Source organism: Hirundo rustica, chromosome 5 (assembly GCF_015227805.2).
Source record: "Hirundo rustica isolate bHirRus1 chromosome 5, bHirRus1.pri.v3, whole genome shotgun sequence".
Lineage (NCBI taxonomy): Eukaryota > Metazoa > Chordata > Aves > Passeriformes > Hirundinidae > Hirundo > Hirundo rustica.
This window is the reverse complement of record NC_053454.1, coordinates 49,732,864-49,742,483: the sequence shown is the minus strand read 5'-3', so window position 1 is coordinate 49,742,483 and position 9,620 is coordinate 49,732,864. Positions and strand designations below refer to the sequence as shown.

General features: G+C 47.1%; 1 protein-coding gene across 1 annotated transcript; it reads right to left on the bottom strand.

Annotated features, from left to right (window-relative positions):
* Positions 1 to 1,446: 1,446 nt before the first annotated feature.
* LAMTOR3 (late endosomal/lysosomal adaptor, MAPK and MTOR activator 3) lies at positions 1,447 to 6,237 on the bottom strand. Its single transcript, XM_040064282.2, has 7 exons — positions 6,178 to 6,237; positions 5,906 to 5,956; positions 5,689 to 5,723; positions 4,999 to 5,057; positions 4,043 to 4,176; positions 2,991 to 3,054; positions 1,447 to 2,304 (listed from the first exon to the last, which is right to left on the bottom strand). The coding sequence occupies exons 2-7, from the start codon at positions 5,912 to 5,914 to the stop codon at positions 2,231 to 2,233; spliced, it is 375 nt and encodes a 124-aa protein (XP_039920216.1). The 5' UTR covers positions 5,915 to 5,956; positions 6,178 to 6,237; the 3' UTR covers positions 1,447 to 2,230.
* Positions 6,238 to 9,620: the final 3,383 nt, after the last annotated feature.

Genomic DNA, 9,620 nt, shown 5'->3' with positions numbered 1-9,620 from the left:
ACCCACATCATGGGAAACAGTAGCTGCTTCCTGGCACCCATAGGACGCACATTTAGCAGCGCTGTGGCTCACTACAGAGACAAGAATTAGAACCCCATGATATTGGTGCTGTACTCAAAACAGATGTTACATTTTTGAAGCAAAGTTTGAGAGGCACTGGAGAGGCTCAAGACCAGCTTGACCCAGCTGCAAGATCCCCTGAGCAATCCTGTGCCTCCTCAAGGCGTGGGCAAAGAGGGGGCACCCTCTCTCCCTGCATCACAATCAAATTTATGCTGAAACAGCATCTGCAAACCTCTCCTGCTATGCAACACTGCAGTCTGTGTTTGATATTGCTCCTACAGAAGGTGTTTGATAATTGCCTTTACTGGGAGAAGAGTGCAGAAGAGGAAGGCAAAAGCACATTGGAAGAAGAAAGAAAATCTACATTTGGACATATAAACAGCATTTTATTTCAACTTAGAAATTCAAAGTATTTGTAAATATTTTTATACCAACTGTTTTCTGAATAAAATGTCATTATAAAACTACCACAGGTCTTTTATATTCCTGTACTGTTAAAGCTTTGTCCTCCTTTTTCCCTTAATGAAGCTTTAACAAACTGGCATCTCCCACTTAATTAAAAACCTTTGCTGGGTTTGTGTGAGAGAGGCAGCATAAGGGGAAGAGAGATGATGTTCTCCAATAGCACCACCGTCCTTTGAACATGGCTTGGAAATGGTAGGGAAACCACAAACATAGCCTTCCCTTTCTCACAGCAACAGGCTGCTTCACAAAACACTGCAAACAAGCTCAGCACACGGTGTCACAAACTGAAGCCAGTGAAAGAAAGGGCACTTGTGCAGCCTTGGAAGTTGTCACAGACAGACAGGTCGAGCAGAAGCAAACAAAAGGGGAGGCCTTTGCTGGAACACAAACACATTTTGCCAGAAATACACACACACCTTCCAGCTGCTTCTGTAGTGACCAGCAACAGAAGTCCCATTCCATCTTAGCTCAAATGGAACAGGCTTGACTGACAGCTGTAATCTCTTTTTGAGCCAAGAACTCCCAGTTGTCATTTCCAGCACGGCTGTTTCCCCCACCCTGCCTGATGCACCAAAGGCAGATGAGGTGTGAACACAGCCTCCCCTCTCCCAGCCCGGGGCACAGCCCTGCCCAGAGCTGTCCCCCAGACCTGCAGTGCTTGGCAGTTGTCATAAGGAGATGTGGGAGGGAACAATGGGGTGGGGCTAAGAGCACAGGCTCGATCCCCAGCAACAGGATTTCTGCACTGCCCTGGAAATTGGTATCCTTACTGCCCAACTGAGAGACACACTGGTTAGTTTTCAGCCTACAAATTAATGGATTTGGGACATTTACAAACAATTAAGAGACCTGCTCTCTCTAGAGACAAGCAGATGTGCTGTGGGGTATTACAGTGCAATAGAAGAGTGGACCAGGCTCTGTCATTTAAAAATACTGTATTTTATTTATATTTATTTACTTCAGAAAACCTAAGGGTAAATAAGCTGAGAGTGTCACCAGTGATGAACCCACACAAAGACTATGAGACATGAGATCTTCACAACTATATTACACAAAAAAACCCATGAAGAAGTGAGACTTTTTTTGGGGTGCTTTTAGCTAGGCATCACGAAAATCCCTAAAGCAACAGGTTCCATAGAAACAGCTTTCTTTCTAGTGGAAGCAGGATGCAGCTAGCATCCAGATTAGTAGCACTCCCTTGCCAAAGCACACCCTGTGTAAGGAAGCTGGGATATTGACTGATTGTACCGACACATCACCGCTAACACGCTTGCTCTCACAATGCCTCCAACCACGCCTTTGCTCGCTCTCTCCTCCTGATCTGCTTTCCCACACATAGTGGTGGCCGGCCTGAGGACACACCCTGCCATGTGCCTGGTGCCCTGCAAAGGAAGAGATCTGGGGGTTGCTCCTTTGAGCCAAGGGCATTGCACCGACCTGGCTCAGCTGGCTGAGCTAAACTCCATGGGAGCTATTTTGGTGGGCTCTCCAGTACTGCACAATACAAGAAGCATGGCCTAAAGTAACATCCACCTACAACACACTAGTAGATCATTTCAGATTCAGTACTATGTACAATTTACTCTTAGTATACTAAGGAGCTGTGGTATTTCTTCTGAGACGTGTTATTTGACTGACGATTATTGAATCTTTCTGTCCACTGGGCTGCAGAGGAATGCTGCACTCTGGCTATACCATCAGGTTAGGAAACTTCAACAACCTGCCTCAGTTCTTCAAACAGGGGCGTGAGCTCCTTCTCCAAACTCACAATCAGCCCTGGAAAGAGAGAAGAGAGAATATTCCATCAAACAACATCGCTGTGAAGCCTCTTTCCAAAGCCCGCAGCTTCCTCCCATCCCAAGTCAGAGGCAGTGTTTTTCAAAACCTGAAATGCTTCATGTGAGCCATTCACTTTCCTGTGAACAGTGGGCAGCACCCCCAGGCAGGGTGCCTACAGTCCCTGGCACTAAAGAGGCACCCAGTGCAGCACAGCCCTCCCCCACTACTGCCTTGCCACCTCCCATTGCAACTGCGGCCCAAGAAGCTGTACTGGAATTAAATCTCTTCTGCTCATATTCATCAGCTAACGTCCTCAGGACCAAGGCTGGGGTCTGGCTGAAGGATTTCCCCACCCCACAGAACTGCAGACAAATCTTCACATGCTCCTGCAGAATGTTAACTTGACTGACAGAAAGAGACAAAACAGCTGGCTTGTACAGCACAGTACCTGTCCCTGCAGCAAGGGCAGGGTTAATCACAGGAGGAATATGAGAAGAGTAATAACTCCAGCAAGCCACCTAAAATCTGCCAATTTTTACTCACACCTTTTCCTTCTCACCTTTCACCTGACAAAATTCACAGCAGGAACAAAGTTAACATAGCTTGAAGTGAATTAATTTTGAACTGTTAAAATACCTGGGCCTTAAAATACTGCAATCTTTAAAACAAATGTGTAGACATACCTGTATTGGCATTGCTGCTAGCAATGAAACTCACTACCAAAGGTAAGCGATTGAACTGCACCACCTGCAAGGAGAGAGAAGTGCTCAGCCAGCAGCTAACACACCTTGGATGGCAGGGCTCTGATAAATAAATTCCACATAAATTCCTTCTGTAACAGGGAGCCTCCTCAGTTTAAAGGACAAGCAGGTGCATGAGTCACAGAGGTGACTTAAGATTCATGGTTAAAGACACCAACAGACCTTGCACTATAGTCCAGGGAGCTGCACGTGGAAAACCTGGCATTTCCCTCTGCCTCCACATTCTAGAGTGCGCTGTCCACCAGAACCCTACCTCAGCTGCAGATCCTGCAGATCACACTGTGGAGCCCACACCCTCCAAAGGAAACACGAGGGCACAACAGTAAGCTGGCAGCATCAAGAGAGTCAAAGCAATGTACCGATGTGGGCAAACTACCTCATTCACCCACTGATTCCAAACAAAGCTTGACACACCATAGGCTAAACAGCTGGTCGGTTTACTGCAATCATAATTAAAAGCTCTTAGGACCACCAGAACTTGTGAAGGAGCAGAAATGTAGCAGATGATGGATTTCTGGGAAGAAATAATCAATTCATTTGTGAAAAATGTGAGTGGTATTTCGAAGCTTCCTGACCTCAGAGCCATATTGGCAGCAAGATTAGCTATGAAATAGGCTGCATGCGCTTTAATTAATGTTAGGTGTCACTAATTATATACCTTGTTTAGAAAAGAGAACATAAACCCCTCATAAAAGATTCAGAAGACCATATAAGCAACATCCTGCAAATTCAGAATTACTACACATTCCCACTGTCAACCAGTAAATTTCAAGTTTTGAGAAACAGAACAGAAATTTAATAAACACTGTGAAAGTTTGGCTTAACCATGTAAGCTGTGTAAGAAATAAACCAAAATTACATCAATAGCAGCCTAATAAAAATCAACCAGATCTTAAACAACCTTCCTTGTCTTGCTCAGCATAATGCAGGAACAGCTCAAGTCACTGAGGACAGGGCACACTGAGGTTACTCACCTGGTATGTATTGTAATAGCAGATGATACTTTTGTTTTTAGAGAGTCCTAACTTACTGCCCTGATCCGTGGCAAGGGCAAAGGTGGACAAAAAGCCAGGTCGCAGTGCATGCTCTGGAGCATTATCATTGGCAACTAGAACAAAACAAGAAAATCCTTATCTTTACATGGTGTCTTTGATTGCACCCCAAACCCTCATCCAGGGCAGAGCATTAGTGCTCTGCCAAAAGCAGAGAAACATGCAAGACACCTGAGGTGCTCCACAGGAACACCAGAGTGTCTTCACGAGCTGCACATCATTTAGGGCTCTCTATATGATCAAAGCTTGTTATACCAGCATCCTTCCTAGCATACCTAAGAGTCTTTTCCTTTAGGAAAAAGCCTGTGCTGATGTCCTTTTGATTCTGTGTCCCACACTGCTTGCACCCATTCCAGCCTTTGAACTGATTACTGGCACACAGTCACTTGATTGCAAACAGGTGAAGATGTGCAAGTTCTGCTGGGTGTTCGAGTACTCTGGGGCATTGAACAAAATAAATCTGCAATACCTGAATCTTTGTATCCTGAAACTATTGTACTCACGAGCCAAAAACATCTGAAACAAGGACTGCAGAAAACTACAGTACCAAAAAAGCCAATAAAACACTGCCAGGCTCTCTCTGCTACTTAGTATCAATCAGCCTGAGAGGGAGTTGAAGACACAAGGACTTCACAGCACTCCAACCCCTACCACCGAGGAAAATTCCCAAGGACTACAACTACTGAAGGCACAAACAAAAGGATATATTCAAAGAGGTACACAGTCAACTACTGAACTTTTATTTAAAGTCCAATTTAATCCTACCACTTGGGATATTCAGGTATTTAGCATGACAAGGAAGATTTTTCTGTACTTCTCCACCCCCTGCTGTTCAATCAGGATTTCAGCTGCAGAACACAGCGAGAAGCTGAAGTTACCTTTGATAACAGGCACACCATCTCTATCTGAGACTACAATAGCATGAAGACCTTCAACACTGAAAAAAAAAAAAAAAAAAAAAAAAAAAAGAAGAGACCCCATTTTAAAAACACAGTAATTAGCAGGAAAGGGCTTTTTGTGTGAACAAATGTGCAAGGAAGGGGGAAACATTGAAAAAACCTGATGCCTTCACTAATTTAGTATTTGTTCTGTTTAGTACAGGTCTGGTGGCCCCAATAATAAGGAGGACATGGAACTGCTGGAGCAAGTCCAGAGGAAGCCATGAAGTTGATAAGAGGGCTGGAGCACTTCCCCTACTAAGACAGGCTCAGGAAGTTGAGGCTGTTCAGCCTGGAGAGGGGAAAGCTGAGTGGAGACCTCACAGCAACTTTCCAGCACTGAAGGGGGTTTGTGGGAAGCCAAAGAGGGATCCTTCATCAGGAACTGCAGTGACAGGACAAGGAGTAACGGGTACAAATTGAAAACAGGGAAATTCAGGTTAGATGTTAGGAAGAAATTCTTTACTTTGAGGGTGGCAAGATACTGGAACAGGTTGCCCCGGGAGGCTGTGGATACCCGCCCCCGGAAGTGTTCAAGGCCGGGCTGGATGGGGCTCGGAGCAACCCGGTCTAGCGGGAGGTGTCCCTGCCCGATGGCCCCGGCCGCCCGCCCCGCACGGCCCCGCGTACCTCGGCAGCTTCTTGTACAGGAACCGCTTCAGGTCCTGCGGGCAGAGACGGGCGGCGCGTTACACACGGCCGCTCGGGGCGGGCGGGGCAGCTCCGGAGCTCCCGACCCGGCCCGAAACACCGCCCGGACGGGCCCGGCCCGACCTCGGCATCCCCCGACCCCACCCCCGCCGAAGCCACCGCCCGCGTCCCGCCCGCCCCGCGGAGCCGCACTCACGTCGGCCATGGCTGGGGCCCGCCCGGTGCTGCCGCCGCCACCTCCGCGGGCCTGCGAGACAAGACGAGAGGCCGCCCCGTCACCGCGGGCGCGGCCACCGCCTCCGAGGAGGGAGCGCTCCGTCCCCGAGGCCCCCCCGAGGCCCGGCCGGCCGCCACCCCCGCCCCGCTGCCGTGGTAGAGCCGCTCCCAGCCGCGCCGGGCAGGGCTCAGCGGCTGGGCCGAGACCACGGCGCAGCGGGAGGGGGGTGCGGGGGGCGCTCCGTGCCGTACCTGTCCGCGCCCCCGGCGCGCCCCGCACCGCTCCGCCGCCGCTTCCCCTTGGAGCCGCTGTCACATGAGGCGCGGCACCGCCCTCCGGCCCCGGAACCGCTTCATCGCCGCCTCCGCCCCGCTCCGCCCCGGCAGCAAAACAAACCAAAACAAACCGCAGCGCTTCATTTAAAGAACGTCAAACGCGGAAAGCAGCCGTCTTTTTCAGCCGAGAAGAGTTACTGCCAGTTTTACTCTTCCACTGTTGCCTATTTCCCCTACTTTTGGATCTAGTCCATCAAACCGTGGAATAGCAGGCCGATAATTTAACACCTAATGTGAAGAAATAAAGTAGTTTAATTTAGTGTATGCCTACAGTGTAACAATGGTGACTGCATATCTGTTTTTAAAGTCTTCTGTCAGAATGCAGGACCCTCACGGTAGATCTAAAACCCCCCCAAGCCCGATCAGCATGTAACAATTCATTTTCCATAAAAAGAGCTGCTCCAGGCGAAGCACAGAATCACAGCATCATTTAGGTTGGAAAAGACGTCCCAGATCATTGAGTCCAAACTATGATGGAACACCAGCATGATAACCAGTCCATGGCCCTGATTGCCACATCCAGTCTTTGCTCAAACACCTCCAGCAACAGTGATTCCAACACCTTACTGGGCACCCCATTTCGGTATCTAATTACCTATTCTGTGAAGAATTTCTTGCTAATATCCAACCTGAATCTCTCCTGGCACAGCTTGAGGTAATTTCCTCTCATCCTGTCACTTTGTGTGATGAGAAGAGGCTGACCCCCACCTGGCTACACCCTCCTGTCAGGGAGTTGTAGAGCAGTAGGGTGCTCCCTGAGCTGCCTCTTCTCCAGGCTAAACACCCCCAGCTCCCTCAGCCACTCCTCACAGCACTTGTGCTCCAGACCCTTCCCCAGCTCTGCTGCCCTTCTCTGGACACTCCCCAGCCCCTCAAAGTCCTTCTTGTAGTGAGGGGCCCAGAACTGCACACAGCTCTCGAGGTGTGGCCCCACCAATGCTGAGCACAGGGGGACAATCCCTGCCCTGCTCCTGCTGGCCACACCATTGCTGATCCAGGCCGGGATGCCCTTGGCCTTCTGGGCCCCTGGGCACAGCTGGCTCATGTGCAGCTGCTGTCACCAGCACCCCCAGGTCCTTTTCCTCTGGGCAGCTTCCCAGCCACTCTGCCCCAGCCTGTGGCACTGCCTGGGGTTGCTGTGACACAAGGGCAGGACTCGGCACTTGGCCTCGTTGAACCTCATTCCACTGGCCTCAGCCCATTGATCCAGCCTGCCCAGATCCCCTGCAGAGCCTTCCTCCCCTGCAGCAGATCAACGCTGCCACCAGCTTGGTGTTGTCCAGGAATTTACTGGGGATGCGCTCAATCCCCTTATCCAGATCATCAGTAAAGATACTGAACAGGACTGGGCCCAATACTGAGCCTGGGGGAGATCACCAGTAACTAGAGCATTGTTGATACCTAAAGATTTTGCTTACATGCCAGTATCAAATTAAAATTTTAAAAAGTGTAAATTAAATACATACATATATATGTGTGTATATATATTCACTTGGAAATTGCTAATGTTTCTGAACATATAGGTCCGGTGAAGTTTCCAAAAAGCCCGAAATAGAGAGAAGCCACTTTTGCAAGTAACAGAAGAAAAGGTAATTCAAAAGAACAAATTTATTTGAATACTGAGAATCCATACCTCCTTCTTAATCCAAGCCATGCACACACAGCAATTTGGTAAGGACTTGGTCATATTAGAGAGATACCTAAAAGAGAACCCCATAAAATCATCATGTGACCTTCTGATAGTATTTTGATAATGCTATCTGGGACAACTTTGGTCTTCTCATTTATTAAAATATTCCCTACTATATACTAAAAATGTTTAAAAATGCAACCTTTTTTTTTTCATTATTTGCAGCCATGATGCTCAGTGATTGATTTTACTGTCATATTTTGATTAAAGGCTAGGCAAAAGCATCTATGAGATGGCTCTTGTATTGCTGTTAATAGGAATTTATTCTCCCATCCCAATGACAATCTTTCTATACATGGAATAAACCAGTACTGAAGGGAGAAGTGTATTCTGTATGAAGGATAATATCTTAGCTAACCAGTGTCTTTTAATATTACTTCCAAAAATGTGGAGAAGCCCAATAATCAAACCTAATTCCTGCCAGACTGAGAAGTATGGGAAGTACAGTTTATAACGGTGTCCTGCTTTCAGCTGGGATAGGGGAGTCACTTTTCTTTCCAGCAGCTGGTTCAGTGCTGTGCTGTGGGTTCAGTATGAGAAGAACATTGGTAACACGCTGATACTTTGGCTGTTGCTGAGCAGTGCTTACCCTAAATCCAGGATTTTTCAGTTTCCCACGCTCTGGCAGCGAGCAGGTGCACAAGAAGCTGGGAGGGAGCACGGCCAGGACAGCAGACCCAAATTGGCCAAAGGGATATTCAATGTCATGGAGCATCTCATGGTCAGTGTGTACACTGGGGAGGGGGTCAGGAGCTGCCGACTGCTCGTCAGGGACAGGCTGGGCATTGGTCAGAGCGTGGTGAGCAACTGTACTGGGCATCACTTCTGTTCCCTGGGGTTTATTCCTCTCTGCCTTGTTGTCTCCCTTTTCATTGCTATTGATCACTGACATTTGAGTTTGTTTTGAGATTAAACCACTGTCATCTCGACCCACAGGTTTTACCTGAGTTCGATTCTCCTCCCCGTCGCGCTGTGGGAGTGAGAGCAGCTGGCTGCATGGTGCTAAGTTCATGGCCAAGGCCAAACCACAACAAATGGCCTATTTCTTTCCTATATTTATTACATTACATGTAATTAAGTTATAGCTTCAGGAATTTATTTAATACTACCTGCTTTTTTAAAAAACAAAATTCTTTTACTATTACACTTCTTTTTGACAGAGCTACAAGAAGTAAGAATAACAACTGCTTAAGGGTGAATGAAATTTATGAACAAACAAACTTAAAAAATATTCTTGCCCTCCCATTTTAATCCTTTTACAGCATTTGTTACAAAATTGTATTAAAATATTTATAATTTAAAGTCGTCTCTACTATTTAAATGCATCTGTTACATTTTTAGTGCTGTAATGTTCTACCATTTCTTGGAAACTTGTAAAAGAAAAAAGGCCATTTAAAAAAAAAGGTAAAAAATTCCCATTTAGACTTGTTTTACCCAAATGGAGAACTTGTAGGGAAATGTTCATCAGATGTGAACACTGAACTCGCTTGTGACTCAGGATGCTCCATAAATAGAACACATACTGATGTTATATTTCAGCAGATGCAAATCATCTCCTTTTTTCATTAGGCTATGTCAGAGTCATGCCAAGATTTTTCTCTTTTTGCAGGGCTTTTCTGCCTGCCCTTTTAAAGGATAAAACCAAGAACCCATGCTTGTGCTATCCTTA

Coding starts and splice junctions, on each gene's coding strand:
- LAMTOR3 (XM_040064282.2), bottom strand. Junction 3,055..4,042: donor GCTATTACAATACATACCAG/GTGAGTAACCTC, acceptor CTCTCCTTGCAG/GTGGTGCAGTTCAATCGCTT. Junction 2,305..2,990: donor TAGCAGCAATGCCAATACAG/GTATGTCTACAC, acceptor CTCTCTTTCCAG/GGCTGATTGTGAGTTTGGAG.